Genomic DNA, 16,259 nt, shown 5'->3' on the forward strand with positions numbered 1-16,259 from the left:
GTGATCCTGGGCAAGTCACACTCTCTCAGCCTCTGAGGATGGCCATGGCAAACCCCCTCTGAAGAAACCTGACAAGGGAACTCTGTGAAAGCTTTGCCTTAGGGTTGCCATTAGTCGGAAAGGACATGAAGGCAAACAACAAGAACTAGTCCTGCCTCTTATTCCCTGATGAACAGAGAGAGATTGTTTACTTCAGGAAACAGAAGCCCACTCTGCGCATCCTCAAAGATCCCTTGTCCAAGTCACACTCTCTCAGCCTCAGAGGATGGCCATGGCAAACTCCCTCTGAAGGCATTTGCCTTAGGGTCGCAACCTTGGCTTTGCCAACGGCGGGCCAAAGTGCGCATGCGCACTACTCCTCCCACGCGACGCCATTCCCCCTCCTCTCCCTTCAAGCCACGTGACTGGGCCGCACTGCGTGCCTCTCCGCACGCTCCTCTCCAGCCAGAACTACTCCTGCTCCTGATAGGAACCACACTTCCCAGCGGCCCCTGCGCCTCCGAGCATGCGCGCGACCGTTCTAAACTTATCGCTCCCGACGGGCGCCTTGTCGGACCTCCGTTCCCAGCGTCCACCGCGCGGCGCCTGCGCAGTGGCGTCGTCTGGCGCTCGGGCCATTTAAATGTGTGTGAGGGAGACGGCGAAATGGCTGCGCAGGTCGCTGAGGTGCGCGCCGTGGAAGAGAAGCCGCTGGGAGAGAGGCCTGGGCGGCCGAGGGGGGGAGGCGGAGGCGGCGGAGGCGGCGGAGGAGGGAGGAAGCGGAAGGGCCCGTCCGGAGGGGAGCTCTGCAAGAGGCCCAAGCTCAGCCAAGCGACGGCGCTGATGCTGGGGCCCGCTCAGGCGGAGCAGGCGCCACTGCCACCGCCGCCGCCGCCTCCGTCGTCGCTCTTCGCCTTCGCCTCCCTCAGCCTGGCGCCACAAGCACGGCCCTGCGAGCAGCAGCAGCAGCAGCAGCGTCGGCATCACCACCGGCACAGGCACCGCTCCGAGCTCGGGGAGAAGAAGAAGCCCCACAAGGGCAGGCGGGCCGGAGAAGGGGCGGCGGGGGGACGGCCGGGGAAGAGAGGTGAGCCACGGAGGGCCCCGCACACTAATGACACACACAGACACATACGTTACTATTAACACACACACACACACAGTTCGATGTGGTAAAGCCCCATTTGCATCAGTGTACATGTGAGTGTGATCATAGTAATGACAATGACATATATGCCCTTGTTGTTGTCATCATCATCATCCCACACACTCTTCTGTGTCGAAGCCCCATGTAGATGAGTCTGGCTGGCCCTGTGTAAGTGCTGTCCCTGAACGCCATCCCCTTCTCTGAGCAGAAGGGCAAAAGCCCAGAGCTCACTCGGCCAGGGAGCGCCCAAAAGAGGCAGGGGCCCCTCTGCCCTGCCTGGCCTTTCCTTCTAGCAGGCAAAGGGTGCTGGTGCTTTCCTCCTCATCCATTCAGCCTTCAGGGTGAGCACAAACGTTTCTGCCTGCTGGGAGTGTATAGGCCCTTTGGCATAACTTCCTTTGCTTCGTCCTCTACATCCTTTATTATGTGCCCCAAAGTTTTACTCTCAAATTATCCACAAATCGTATCAAAATATACAACTTTGATTCCAAAACCTGCCCTCAACTTAGAAATGAGGTTGACTTGTAGTTGGGTATATATATATACACAGTTAAGTGGCTTCAGTGACTTGACGACTTGGTAAAAATGACCCACCGACTTGACTTGAGACTGGTGTATTTTTAGTGACTGACTTGCTGGTGCCATTCACTTTCAGTGGCAAACAAGACCATCCCCAAAATAAGGGGCCCATTTCTTGGAAGGGAACAGCAAACACTTTATTATGCCGTGGGTTTGAGGCAGAAGGATCCTTCCAAAAGGCATTTGGAAAGCGTTAGAAGGCTCCTCTGCAGTGCAATGGGACAGGCTGCCATGCAGGCCTCAAGCCCATTGTAGTGACATATATACACACTCACACACTTTGTTCCCTCCCAGAAATGCACCCTGTCTCCTTTTTTTCTGTTAAAAGTTGGTTCCCATACTTGAAACTCGACTTGTGGCTTGACTTGAAAGGATCTTGTAAGGATTTGAGACTTGATATGAGACTTGAAGGTAGAAACTTGATACTTGACCTGCAACCTGGACTAAAAGACCTGAATACATCACTGGCACCAGTCCCCCCCCCCGCTTCCTCTTATTTTTGTGCTTTCATAGCCAGCTTTCCTGACTCCTAAACTCATGTTTTTCTCCAGATCTGAATAATGACATACAGAAACATCTTTTTTCTCCAGGGACGAATGGTGAGATGGCGTTCACAATAGGGTTGTGTCTCTTGATTAAGATTGGCTTCCAATTTGTTGATCTTGATTTCCACAAATGTTGGTGGGGTTACTCTATCCAGGCAGCATGTTGTTCAAAACTAGCCGTGTGGAAATAAAAGTTGCCTCTGTATTTGCTTATTGGTGACTTAAGGGAACTGAATTTGTACAGGTCTAAAAAATACAGTTGGTACATTTGTTGTTGTTGTGTGTTGTTATGGTAACTTTGCCCCAGGGCTTTCTGGGGCTGAGAGTGTGTGACTCTCCCACAGTCATTTGTTTCTATGGCAGAGTGGGGAATCAAGCCCTGATCGCCACCAGAGTTGTAATCCAACACTCAAGCCATGAGATCCTAGGCTGGTAAAAATTGAGAAAGTATTGTCTTTTGGGCTGATATTAATACACGATAGACTTAGAACATGAATAATCTTGTAGACTTTGTTAAATGTATTGTTCTGAAATTAATTCCTTCAACTGTTAAATAATGTTTTTTAGATTTGTGACTATTTTCCACAGGTGATTGGAATAAAGAGGAAAGGCTAGTTGAGTTGGATATGAGGGACTCCGAAATCCTGCTAATTGTTAAAAGAGTCACCCCCCAAAAGCTTACACATGTTTATGACCTTTGGCTAATAAAGTTATTAGACACGGATACTGGCTGCTGTGGTGACTAAAATTATTTCAGACCTAACATGCAGGAAGACTTTTACATACTTCTTAGGACTGTAAAGTGAATTTCTCTACAGACTCCTAGAACTTTCACTGAAATCAAATCAGAATTTTAGAAAATTGAAGTGTAAATATTAAATGCCCATAAATTTTAAAACTATATTTTTGGAAAAAGTTGCCCCCGGCAGATTAGTGGATGACTTAGGCCTGTTACAGACAGCCAAAATAAAGCTGCTTCGAGTCACAGTGGAGGTATGGTGTTTCAATGATGCATGCGTCCTAAGAGTCCAGAAGTCGCACCAAAGCCACACTCCATACCTAAGGACTGGAGCGTGGCTTTGGTGTGGCTTCTGGACTCTTAGGATGCATGCATCACTGAAACACCATACCTCCACTGTGACTCGAAGCAGCTTTATTTTGGCTGTCTGTAACAGGCCTTAGTCTTACTGAAAAAGTGCACATTAAATTTTGGAGTTAAATTACTGTAACTTCATCAGGTTGTGGTGTGTATTATTATTGAGAATACTTTTCATTATGCTCTCTAGTAGAATAATGGAGCCAAATGCCACTATTCTAACTATGATGGCTGAAGTGAACTAAGTGGATCATGCCCTTTCAGAGGGAGAACGTTACTTAACATGCCATTGTAGAAACATGTTTACACAGAAATATGATACATTGAGTTTGAGTTGGGGTACTCCTGAGTAAATGTGCTCATAGGATTGCAACCTGAAGAGCTATAACAAATTCAAATCCAAACTTCAGATTTCTAGCTGGAAACTCAGAGATGGATCCCATGTTGCATGGGCCGAAATACAAACAGTGGAGGTGTTTTGCTGGTGATACTGCAACTGATAGCACAAGCTGTTGTTGTATGCTTTTAAATCATTTCTGACTTATGGCAACCCTAAGGTGAAGCTATCACAAGGTTTTCTTGGCAAGATGTGTTCAGAGGGGGTTTACAATTGCTTTCCTCTGAGACTAAGAGAATATGACATACCCAAGCACATCCAGTGGTTTTCTGTGCCAGAGCAGGGATTCAAACTCTGATCGTGAATCCTAGTCCAACACCCACAGCACTACACCATGCAGGCTCTCAGTACAAGAAGTACTCAGCTTAATAAAAACTAGAATGCATCGTAGAATGGTTTGTGGAAACATTATAAAAATATTGTGGCTTGCACATAGATGAAAATGGGTTTTCATGTAGTACCTAGTGTATTCGATTTTAAACTAATTTTCAACCTTAGTGTGAATGGGTTGATTATACACTTGGCATAAGTTTTTTGAGCCACATTTGTTGTTGTTGTTGATAATTGCCACCTAGTCAATTTCAGGGCTGTGGCTTATTTGCTTGAGTATTTATCTGTAATGCTATCTTCCTACTGCTTTCTACAATATTGTCTTTTCTGTTGAGTAATGTCTTCTCATGATATTGCCAAAGTACAACAGTCTTAGTTTAGTCATAGAATCATAGAGTTGGAAGAGACCGCAGGGGCCATCCAGTCCAACCCCCTGCCATGCAGGAAATCACAATCAAAGCATCCCCGACAGATGGCCATCCAGCCTCTGCTTGAAGACCTCCAAGGAAGGAGACTCCACTACACTCCGGGGGAGTTTGTCCCACTGTTGAACAGCCCTTACTGTCAGGAAGTTCCTCCTAATGTTGAGGTGGAATCTCTTTTCTTGGAGCTTGCATCCATTGCTCCGGGCCTAGTCTCTGGAGCAGCAGAAAACAAGCTTGCTCCCTCCTCAATATGACATCCCTTCAAGTATTTAAACAGGGCTATAATATCACCTCTTACCCTTCTTTTCTAGGCTAAACATCCCCAGCTTGAGTCATTCCTCATAGGGCATGGTTTCCAGACTCTTCACCATTTTGGTCGCCCTCCTTTGGAGACGCTCCAGTTTCTCAATATCCTTTTTAAATTGTGGTGCCCAGAACTGGACACAGTATTCCACGTGGGGCCTGACCAAAGCAGAATAGAGTGGCACTATTACTTCCCTTGATCTAGATACTATACTTCTATTGATGCAGCGTAAAATCACGTTGGCCTTGTTAGCTGCCGCATCGCACTGTTGACTCATGTTCAACTTGTGGTCTACTTGGACTCCCAGATCCCTTTCACACATAAAACTGTCGTTCAGCCATGTGTCTCCCATCCTATATCTGTGCATTTTATTTTTCCGCCCTAAGTGCAGTACTTTGCATTTCTCCCTGTTGAAGTTCATTTTGTTAGCTTTGGCCCAGCTTTCTAGTCTATTCAGGTCATTTTGAATTTGGATCCTGTCCTCTGGGGTATTAGCTACTCCTCCTAATTTGGTGTCATCTGCAAATTTGATAAATATGCCCCCAATTCTGTCATCAAAGTCATTGATAAAGATGTTGAATAGCACTGGGCCCAGGAGAGGCCCCTGTGGGACCCCACTGGTCACTTCTCTCCAGGATGAAAAGGAGCAATTGTTGAGCACCCTTTGGCTTCAGCAAGTCAACCAGTTACTAATCCATGTAACAGTTACCTTGTCTAGCCCACATTTTACAAGCTTGTTTTCAAGAATGCCATGGGAAACGCTGTGAAAGGCCTTACTGAAATCAAGATATACTATATCCACAGCATTCCCTTCATCTATCAATCTAGTAATTTTATCAAAGAAAGAGATTAGATTTGTCTGGCATGACTTGTTTCTCTGAAACCCATGTTGACTTTTTGTGATTATGGGATTGCCTTCTAGATGTTCACACATTTTCTATTTTATGGTCTGCTCCAGAATCTTTCCTGGTATTGATGTCAGACTAACTGGATGATAATTGTTGGGACCCTCTTTTTCCCCCCTTTTGAAGATGGGAACAACGTTTGCCCTCCTCCAGTCTGCTGGGACTTATCCTGTTCTCCAGGAGTTCTCAAAGATTATTGCCAATGGCTCAGATATTACATTTGCCAGTTCTTTTAATACTCTTGGATGTAGTTCATCAGGTCCTGGAGACTTAAATTCATTTAGGTTAACCAGGTATTCCTGTACTATCTGCTTACTTGTTCTGTGCTGAAATTCCCCTATTCCGTCCTCTGTTCCATTTTCCTCAGGTTGAGCAACCTTTGCCATTTCTGAGAAGACTGAAGCAAAGAAGGTGTTAAGTAATTCTGCCTTTTCTCTGTCCCCTGTTAGCATTTTGCCAACTTCTCCACGCAGTGGCCCTACCGTTTCCTTCTTCCTTTTGCCGAAAAGCCATTTTTGTTGTTCTTAACCTCTCTAGCAAGCCTGAGTTCATTCTGCATTTTAGCTTTTCAGACTTTACTCCTACACGTGCTCGCTATTTGTTTGAATTCCTCTTTGGTGATTTCCCCATTTTTCCATTTCTTATACATGTTCCATTTAATACATAGCTCAGTTCAAAGTTCCTTAGTCATCCATCCTGGTTTCTTGAGACACCTATTTTTTTTCCTCATTGGAACTATTTGAAATTGTGCCTTCAGTATCTCCCTTTTGAGAAACTCCCATCCATCTTGAACTCCCTTCTCTTTTAGTATTCCTGACCATGGGATCACCCCCAGTATTTCTCTAACTTTACTAAAATCAGCTTTCCTAAAGTCTAGAATGTGTGTCTGACTATGCCTGGCTTCTCCTTTCCATTGTATAACAAATTCCAGAAGTACATGGTCACTTCCACCTAAGGATCCCACCACTTGCACTCCATTAACTAGGCCATCCCTGTTGGTTAGGATCAGATCTAAAATAGCTAATCCCCTTGTTGCCTCTTCCACCTTTTGGACCATGAAATTGTCTCCAAGGCAAGTGAGGAATTTGCTAGACCTTGAGGATTTGGCTGAGTTTGACTTCCAGCAAATATCAGGATAGTTGAAGTCCCCCATCACTACTACATCTCTCCTTTCTGAGTATGTGGTCATCTGTTCTAGAAAGACATCATCCAATTCCTCAGTCTGACTTGGGGGTCTGTAGTAGACTCCCACAATAACATCCTTGTTGTTTCCCTCCCCTTTAATTTTTATCCAGATGCTCTCAGCCTAGTTTCCAGGATCAATGTTCTGGATTCACTGGTGTAATTCACTGGTGTAAATGTCCCTGACATATAATGCTATTTCTCCTTCTCTCCTGTTTGGCCCATTTCTCTTGAAAAGTTTATACCCCTGTATTTCTACATTCCAATCATGAGACTCATCCCACCACGTTTCAGTGATGCCTATTATATCATATTTGCTTTGTTGTGCTAGGAGTTTAAGTTCATCTTGCTTATTTCCCATGCTCTGTGCATTAGTGTAGAGACAGAGAAGACCATGTGTCCTCTTTACTTGCTGCCTGTGCAAATTCTTTTGCCTCCCACTGTTTGCCTTCTTCCCTCTATGACAGTTTGGTTATTTTCTCCAGTCCTTTTGCCTTCCGGAATACTGTCTCCCTCCCCCACATAACTAAGTTTAAAGCCATCCTGATCAAATTCTTGAGACTATTGACAAAAATGTTTATGCCAATTGGTGTGAGATGCAACCCATCCCTTGCCAGAAGTCCTTCCTCATGGAACCTCAGTCCATGATCCACGAATCCAAGCCGTTCTTCGCAGCACCATCTGCGGAGCCAGTTATTCACCTCTGCTAGTTTCCTCTCTCTTCCTGGGCCATGCCCTTCAACTGGGAGAAGAGATGAGATGACAACCTGTGCATCCATCTCTTTTAACTTCCTAACCAAAGCCTCATAATCCCTTATGATATTCTGAAGGCTGTGCCTTGCAGTATCATTGCTTCCCACATGAACCAAAAAAAGGGGTAACGCTCAGTAGGCTTGTCAAGTCTTGTCAGCCTCCCTGTCACATCACGGATCTTTGCCCCAGGAAGACAGCACACCTCCCGAGACATATTGTCGGGCCCACAAACCACTGGTTCAGTGCTTCTCAGCAAGAAGCCCCCCTTGACCACCACATGCCTCCTCCGAGGCTTAGCAGCGGCTGTTCCCTTTGGTGGTATTCCCAGGGTCCCCTACTCTGTCCCTGCTGCTGTTCCTCATCATCCTTGATAATAGAGATTCAAATCGATTCTGTAGCTGCAAGCTCACAGAACATTCCCTGGTTTCCCTACTTCTCTGTGTGACATTCCTCCAACCATCTACTTCTGTTGTATATGAAATAACTTCCTCCTCCCCATCAACCTCCTCTGTGTGTTTCCCATCCAAAATCTTTTGGTCTCTTCTATCAAGGGAAACCTCTTGCTCCCTAAGATACTGAATTGTAGCTACCAGGGTCTCCAACTGCTTTACTTTCTCTTTAAGAAGGCTACCAACTTGCACTTTGTGCAGGTGAAGTTCTCCACATCTCTAGGCAAGAAGACAAACATCCCACAAGTGTTGCAGGTGACTGCAGCAGGTCCCTCAGTGTCCATACTGAGAAGTCTTAAGGAGGCACTGAAACAAGACTGTGGGCTTCTCTTGCTAAGTGTAAAGAACCCCTACTGTCTTGGCCTTTGTCCCCAAGCTCTGTTAAAGAGCTCAATCAACTGGGACTATAGTTATGTAGAGAGCTCCGGGCTACAAATTCCTTGCAGAGGTAAATCTCTGACTCATTTCCTCTAAAAACAAGTCCTCACAAGCCCTTTAAGGAAAAAGGTTTAGTGCAAAATTGAAAATTTAAAGGAACCCCTCTCCAACACTCTTCCCAGGCCCCCTTGTCCTCTGTACTTTAAAACCTCCTTGACTATAAAAAAATAGAAGGAAAGGTCATGCGCCATTAGGTGCACGCTTCTGCTCAGAGCTCTATAGAATTAGGCTTCTAACTCCTCCTCTCAGTGACCCACAGAAATGGGTCACAATTTGAAAACTTTGAAAACTCACCCCAGCAAAATGAACACAGAAAACTAGCCTTCCCTTTTTTTTCAAAAGAATGGTCTCATTTTGTCTTCTAGGGAGTGTTCAGACTTGATTTGTTCTAGTATCCACTTATTGGTCTTTTTAGTAGTTCAGGTTCTCCACAGAACTCTCCTGCAGCTCCACATTTCAAATGAGTTGATTTCTCCTTATCCGTTTTTTTTTTACTTCCAGTTTTCACAACCATACATAGAAATTGAGAATAGAGAATCTTACTTTAATATGCAATGAGATATCTTTACAGCACAGGATGATGTATAGTTCCTTCATAGCTGCCCTTTATAGTACTGGGGCCCGAACAGACAGGCCAAAATAAAGCTGCTTCAGGTCACTTTGGAGGTATGCTGTTTAAATGATGCATGCGTCCTAAGAGGCCGGAAGCCATGCCAAAGCCCTAAGTACTGGTCTCTTAAGATGCGTGTGTCATTTAAACAGCATATCTCCAAAGCAGCTTTATTTTGGCCTGTCTGTTCGGATCCTTAGGCCTGTTACAGACAGCCAAAATAAAGCTGCTTCGAGTCACAGTGGAGGTATGGTTTTCAATGATGCATGCGTCCTAAGAGTCCAGTCTGGAGCTTGGCTTTGGTGCCACTTCTGGACTCTTAGGACGCATGCATCATTGAAACACCATACCTCCACTGTGACTCGAAGCAGCTTTATTTTGGCTGTCTGTAACAGGCCTTAGTCTCCTTCTGACTTCTTGAGTGCAGTCTCCATTCTGATTAATGACTGAGTCAAGGTATCAAAGATCTTGAACTATTTCAATGTCTTTATCTTGATTTAAAATTCCCTTTGATTTCTTGGATCTTGTGGAAGAGGTTTCTTGTTCTTTTTTGTTGTCATCTTCTGTTTCTCTGCATGTATTATTATGACAGTCCTTGTCCTGCACACAAGTTGCTGAATAGTTGCATGCAGGGTTTTGACTTGATTTTTGTCACCTTTTCCTTTTGCTTCTCATCTGCTTTTAGCTGCTTTATCTGTCATCCGGTGGGGCTTCTCTTTCTTTTTGACTGCCAATGCTGTCTTTTTGTATTCCTCCCTGACAGTGTGCCTGGCTTTGGTCCAGAATTTGTCTGGCTCCTAATCAATTAGACTTAATAGTGCAAATCTTTTTTTTTAAAACATTATCTAAGCCACATTTCTGGTGTATATGTAAAACTTTGGATAGTTACTAAGTATTTGATTTAGAATTACTGGTTGCCCTTTCCTGCCTTATTGGCAAAACAGACAAATAATGCCAATCTACGTAACAAGTACAGTATAGTAGAATCTTCCCCCACTTCTTAAGCATTTAGAATTAGAGGCCAATAAAAAATGAATCCCTCCAATTTTGTAATACTTTTCCTAGGGAAAAACCTCTTGCAACTATTGCTTAAAGACCTCCATCAATGTAGAAAAAGCGCACTATTTTATTGTAGTTTTATTTTTTTTTCTTGAGGGGGAGAGAGGCCAGGCCTGGAAGACAAAGAGCCCTCCTCCAACCACCATCTTGAGGGGGAGAGAGGCCTTGCAATTTTTTTTTGTATTGTATTGCAATTTTAATGTACACCGCTATGATCAATGCGGAATAGCGGTCTATAAATAAAAAATATTATTATTATTATTTATAAAGGTACAGCACCCTTGATCTTCCTGTATAATGAGACCTATTTCCCCACCATTTTGAACACTAAGGATTCTCTTGCATTTATTTGCTAAAGATTTTTAAAGCATACTTATTCCCCAACTCAGAGTTGTAATAGGGTCCCCGTTATGCATTTAGTAATAATTAAGGGCCACTGCATAACACAGACACATTTTAACAAAGTCTCAGACAAAGAAGCTCCTTTTTACGAAGCCCATTCTGCCCTCTGAGCCCCCCCCCCACCCCAAATTTCCTCTTTTTTTTGTTGGTATTCTATGTAGAAGAAAGGGGATTTTCTTTTTGCAGGATCAGCACTGGGAGAATGATGAAGATCAGGGAAAATACAGACTTTCAGTGCCAGGTTACAGTGAAACTTGAGGTGGGAAAAATGGTATTCTGATCTTGCTGATCCAATTGGAGTTCTGTGTACCTGTCGACAACAGGCAGGGTAAACAGCAGCTAGCTCCAGAATCACTTACTAAGAATGTGTAAACATTAAAACAGAGGAAAAGAGAGAACAAATAAGTCTTGCCAGCTCCCTCCAGCATAAATTGCTAAGTTTGGTCATTAAAATAGAAATCATAAGAAAGTGGAGGCTGGTGAAAGAAAGAAAAAAACCTGGATGCATTCTAGTTGCTCTCTAGAAGATTCAAAATGTTTTTGTTTGCTTATGCAAAACTTACCTGATTTTGTTGTTTCATTTCACGTCTGTATATTGTTAACTGCAAATAAAAAATTTGCTCCAACATGTTGCAGTGTTGCTGTTGTTTTGCTTTCTTTGGTGATTTAGTCACCTATCCATATTCCTTCCATGTTATTTTTGTCTCTAGTACCAAATTTTATATTAAAGAAGTAATGCCCGTGAACATACCTGTTTCATTGACTGGTATACCTGTGCATGGAAGCAAAACCAGTCTTGCCACTGTGAACATTTCACAGATAACTGCTTATATATCTTCATCATACATATTTGTCTCATTTACACATTATTTTTTAAAGTGCTATCATTCTGGAATGTTTTGTAACTTGTGGGAATTGGATTATACCAGAAGTACATTTGTCTGTGGGAAGGATGAGTGGCAGAGTCAGATACCAGTAAACACAATAATTAATGGGGTTTGGCATAAGTACTCCTAGCTTCACTATTACAATTCCCCATGTCCTCAAAACCAGAGTATCTTTTGATGCAGGATAATGTCAACGTTACAGATAGCCTAATTCAGTCATATTTGATGGAAGAGCATAATTGGAAATACTGGTGAGAAAAATTTCAGAATGGAAAAAAGGGTGCTAGGGTTGGCATGGAATCATTTTTCACAGAGCTCAGAAGTGTTATAATAGGGTGGAATGTTATTTAAGCAGGGACTCTTAAAGGTATGCATATACTTGAAAGCAGAAGTGAGGGTGACCCAATAATGGGCATGAATTTTCTTCAGAAACTGTGTGTTGATATTACAGGCGCCCCTCCTGACATGCAAATCTGAGATCTGCACCCTTGAATATATGTGGAGATGCGAGCTCCACTGTTTGCAATGGTGTGCATGTCTGGCGCACACTCCCATGCTGTGCACACATGAGCATGCTCCATTCAAACCTATGGGGCTTGAATAAGCGCAAGCCTCCGTTTTCACAGGGGTGGTGGTTCAGAAAGGATCCCTTGTGAAAACGGAGGGCCAACTGTACTTACATTTCTCACAAGTCATCTTTATAGAATGAACCATCAATGTACATGATCACCTTACCAAATGAGAGAAGTTTTCTGTCAGCAGTTGCTTATTTTTCTGCCTTACTCCCTACTATTTGTAATTTTAAATCAGACATAATGCAATTTTTTCTTCCATGAATCTCTGTGTACAGTAGAAATAAGGATGTTCAGAGCTTTTCAAGATTGCCTGGTTGTCTGTTAGCCCAGTTTTGGTGACATGTCTCTACAATGTTTATAGAAGCTGAATTTTTAGAAAAGATGAGTTCTGTAGAAATGTTTCAATGGCCTATACTAAAGTAATAGTAGTTCGCAATTTCTTACTGGGGGTATAACATTAAGTGAACAAGGCACACTGACTTCTGGGTTTTCTTTGTGATACGGGGCATGGTAGCAAGGTCATGATGTAAAAATGATATGGCAAAATGCTGTAGATGTGGTTCCAGGACATGAAATACCTGGCATCTTGATTGCAGATAGGAGATGTTTAACTTATTGATTAGCACATAACGTTGAAGTTACTAAAAGGAGAATAGGAAAATTGGATAGGCAATATGTTGTACATGGCTGGAAAAAATCCTAAACACCAAGATTTATGAAAGATATTAAATTGCTTAAACGTTGAAAAAAAAGTTTTTCAGCACTTTACTAGAGCATTTAAGTAGCTCATTTGTACCTTTGAAAACAAAAAGCATGGGACTTTGATCATGTTTCCACAAAGTTTCTATCATTTGTTTTTCTAAAGCAATTTGATTTATTAAATCAGTAAGGGGTATTTTTCCAATTTTTCAGATCTGCTTTGATTCCCCACCATCACTACCCAGAATGTGGTACCCAGAGTCTGTTGCAAAAAAGAGATGTAAAATTAAAGAATTCTCAGGCTGCAGAGAATGAATTATCCATATATAGTTAACTCCTAGTCTCAACCAGACAAGGATGACTTGACCTAATCTTTCTTTTATGCATTGGTCTGAGTATTCCTTACCTAAGAAAACTCTATGAAATTCATGGGGTCACCATAAGTTATCAGAAGACTTGAAGACACACACACACACTCACTATTGACTGTCTTGCCAAGTGAGATGTGATTTGCTTTTCTTCAAGTGTTCTATTTCTGTTCATATTTTTATTCCTATTTTCTTTTGCATTCTGAGGTCCTTGTCAACTCACTTGAATTTTCCTCTCTTTGCAAGTTTTCTTGTTATTTTAAAAAAAATTACCTTCTCTTAATTAAACATTCAGTTTCCCTTTCCCTCTCTTCATGTTGGATAGCCAGAGTCGCCTTGGTGGGCAAAGGGCAGAGAAAGCCCTTTTAAGGTCCACATGCCGGGGGGGGGGGGGGGGCTTCTGCTCTCTGGAAGCGAGACTTCTCCCCCTACCCTTTCCCTGGCCTCCAGCTGTCTCTGAAAGACAGCTAGAAGCCAGGGAAGGCTCAAGGAGTAGCCATGGGTGCGCGCTGTTGTTCCCTCTCCTCCTGCCCTTGCCCTGGCCTCCAGCTGTCTCTGAGAGATAGCTGGGGTCAGGAAAGGCCTGTGGGGGGTGGAGGAGTTGGCACACGGCCATTCCTGACCCACAGCTGTCTCTGGGGAGGCACCTATGGGTTAGGAAAGGCCCGTGAGGGGACAGAGGAGCCGGCACGTGGCTGCTCCTCCACCATCTGAGCCGTTCCTGACCCATAGCTGTTCCCGGAAAAGCTCATGGGGGAGTGGAGGAGTTGGCATGCGGCCGTTCCTGTCCCATAGCTGTCTCTCCGGAGGCAGCTATGGATCGAGAAATGCCCATGGGGAGGGCGGAGGAGTCATCACGTGGCCTTTCCTCTGTCCCCCAGGCCGTTACTGACCCATAGCTGTCCCTGGGAGGCATCTTTGGTCAGGAAAGGCCCATGGCGGGGAGCAGAGGAGTCGGCACGTGGCCATTCCTCAGCCCCCCTGACCGTTTCTGACCCATAGCAGTCTCTCCAGAGGCACCTATGGGTCAGAAAAGCCCCATGGGGAGCGGAGGAGTTTGCATGTACCCATTCCTCCTCCCCACAGGCCTTTTCTGACCCACAGCTGTTCCTCCGGAGACAGCTGAAGGCCGGAAAAGATCTCTGGGGAGGAGCAACTGGAGCACATCAGTCACTTCTCCTATCCCTCCTGCCCTTTTCCTGGCATCCAGCCGTCTCAGGGAGGCAGCTGAAGGCTGGGAGCAGGCTGAGAGGAGGTGCATGAGGCAGCTGGAGAGACAGCTGGAGGCTGGGAAAAGGCAGGGAGGAGGAGGAAGGGGCATGCGTGTGCCTGATCCTCCTTGTCCCTCACCTGTGCCCGGCAAAATGGCGTCACGTGCCACTGGTTCACCATCACAGCTCTAAAAGGCACTGAGAAACAAAAATCTCATGACTAGAAGACAGTCAGACAGTTTTGACAGTGTCATTGGGTAGTTGCTTCATAACTCTGGATTGCATTTGAAGAAGTAGGTTTATATCCCCAAAAGCTTGTGGTGAAATGAAAACCATTTAGTCTTAAAAGTACTACTGCATTCCTTTCTCCCCTGCTCCTTTTTAAGCTGCAAGAGACTAACATGGCTACTACTTTGAAAGCTATGGACCAAATGAGATAGGATGGAGACAGCTACATTTGCTGTTAATGTGTATATTTTGTTTGTTCTTACCCAAAATGTGTGTGGACTTTCCCTTTTAAATTAAAAGGAATGAATAACTGAGGAAGCTAAACCCTCCCCCATTTTCCTTCCACATCATTTCAAACTTTTTTCTCCCACTATGACTTGGATATTGGAACTAGTACAAAGAGAGATAATGGGGAGTTAGGGTGGAGGAAGTCTTTACTCAGCCAGTTGTCTGTTATAATTGGGCTTACCTGTAGGTACTGTGTGTCACTCTTCTGCCTGCAATTTTGTTTAGTATAGATCTGGATTTGACAATTTCAAAGGAGGTAGCCTTTAATATTCTGCATGTCTTGTGAAGGTAAAAGTCATGGATTTTGCTAGAGATTCAAATGGAATTGAAGGCATACTCTACCAGTGTACAGGAATTGGTATGCTCAAGAAGCAGTAGAATATTTTAGTGACCATCAGACCATTTTAAGATGGAATAATGCTTTTGTACCCTCTCTTACTGCCTTCCTTTCCTCTTCTCTTTGATTGGATATTGATTTTGTTCTTTTTCTAGCTGTGAAGGTTATAGAATAGAATTTTATACATAGAGGACAAGAGACTTCCAGCATCTTTTTTGTGCTATACCAGGACTACATGGACTAAAAAGCTAAAATTTTGAACAGAGAAAGTATTACTGTTGCTGTATATCCTCTACACTCTGTTGAAATAATTTCTAGGGTACTGCATGCATGTACATTTACTTAAACATGAGTCATGTTGGTCTTCTGGAACTTTCAGTTATTAGTCACAATTACAGCATAATTTATTTATATTATATTTATTTGGGGCATCACTAGGATGTGTGGGACCATACCAGGTGACACCCTAAGGTGGGGTGACACCACTGATCCCCAAACATCTGCCTTTTGGCAGAAACAGGCTGTGGCATTCACCTGTGTACCTTTAAAATGCTGAAGAGATGGTGTAAGTGGGGTGAGGCTGAATGAGAGGAGAAAGGAGAGATCCCAAGTTTTTTTTAAAAATGAAATTTTAATTTTTTAGTTTGCAATTTTTTCTTTTAAAATCTTCTTTAAAAGATCATATCTTACCAAATTTTCACTTTAGCCACATGGAACTATATATATGTAAATGCATTTAGGCTGTGTGTATGATATTGTAATTTAAAGGTATAATTTCAATTTTGCTAGTTGTTCATGTAACACCTATTACCATTACATTCAGTGATATATGGGAATTATGATTTATAAGATTCTGTATGATGTGTTATGGGAGGAATTCAATAGGAGGTTATACCATGAGTTACCACACCAGATTACACCCGCTGTAGTGACACCACTGGTATATATTTTATTTATTTATAAATCACCTTTCTCCTGGATTAGGACCCAAGGTAGCTGTGGGAAAAGAAACATAGGACAGTGCATTGTGTGATCTAATATTCTTAAGTAGATCTAAGCATTTCCA

The 16,259-nt window shown here is 43.5% G+C and overlaps 1 protein-coding gene across 1 annotated transcript in view; it reads left to right on the forward strand.

Moving 5' to 3' along the window:
* The first annotated feature begins 599 nt into the window (after nucleotides 1-599).
* The window catches only part of RSBN1 (round spermatid basic protein 1), a 50,220-nt gene continuing 34,560 nt past the window's right edge, over nucleotides 600-16,259 (forward strand). The window contains exon 1 of the mRNA XM_089514379.1: nucleotides 600-1,066. Within this exon, the coding sequence (XP_089370505.1) occupies nucleotides 646-1,066 (421 nt within the window). The 5' untranslated portion in view covers nucleotides 600-645. The remainder of the gene's footprint in view (nucleotides 1,067-16,259) is intronic.

This window comes from Sceloporus occidentalis, unplaced genomic scaffold, assembly GCF_023333645.1.
Source record: "Sceloporus occidentalis isolate IW3139 unplaced genomic scaffold, rSceOcc1.0.p SCAF_3, whole genome shotgun sequence".
NCBI classification, from domain to species: Eukaryota; Metazoa; Chordata; class Lepidosauria; order Squamata; family Phrynosomatidae; genus Sceloporus; species Sceloporus occidentalis.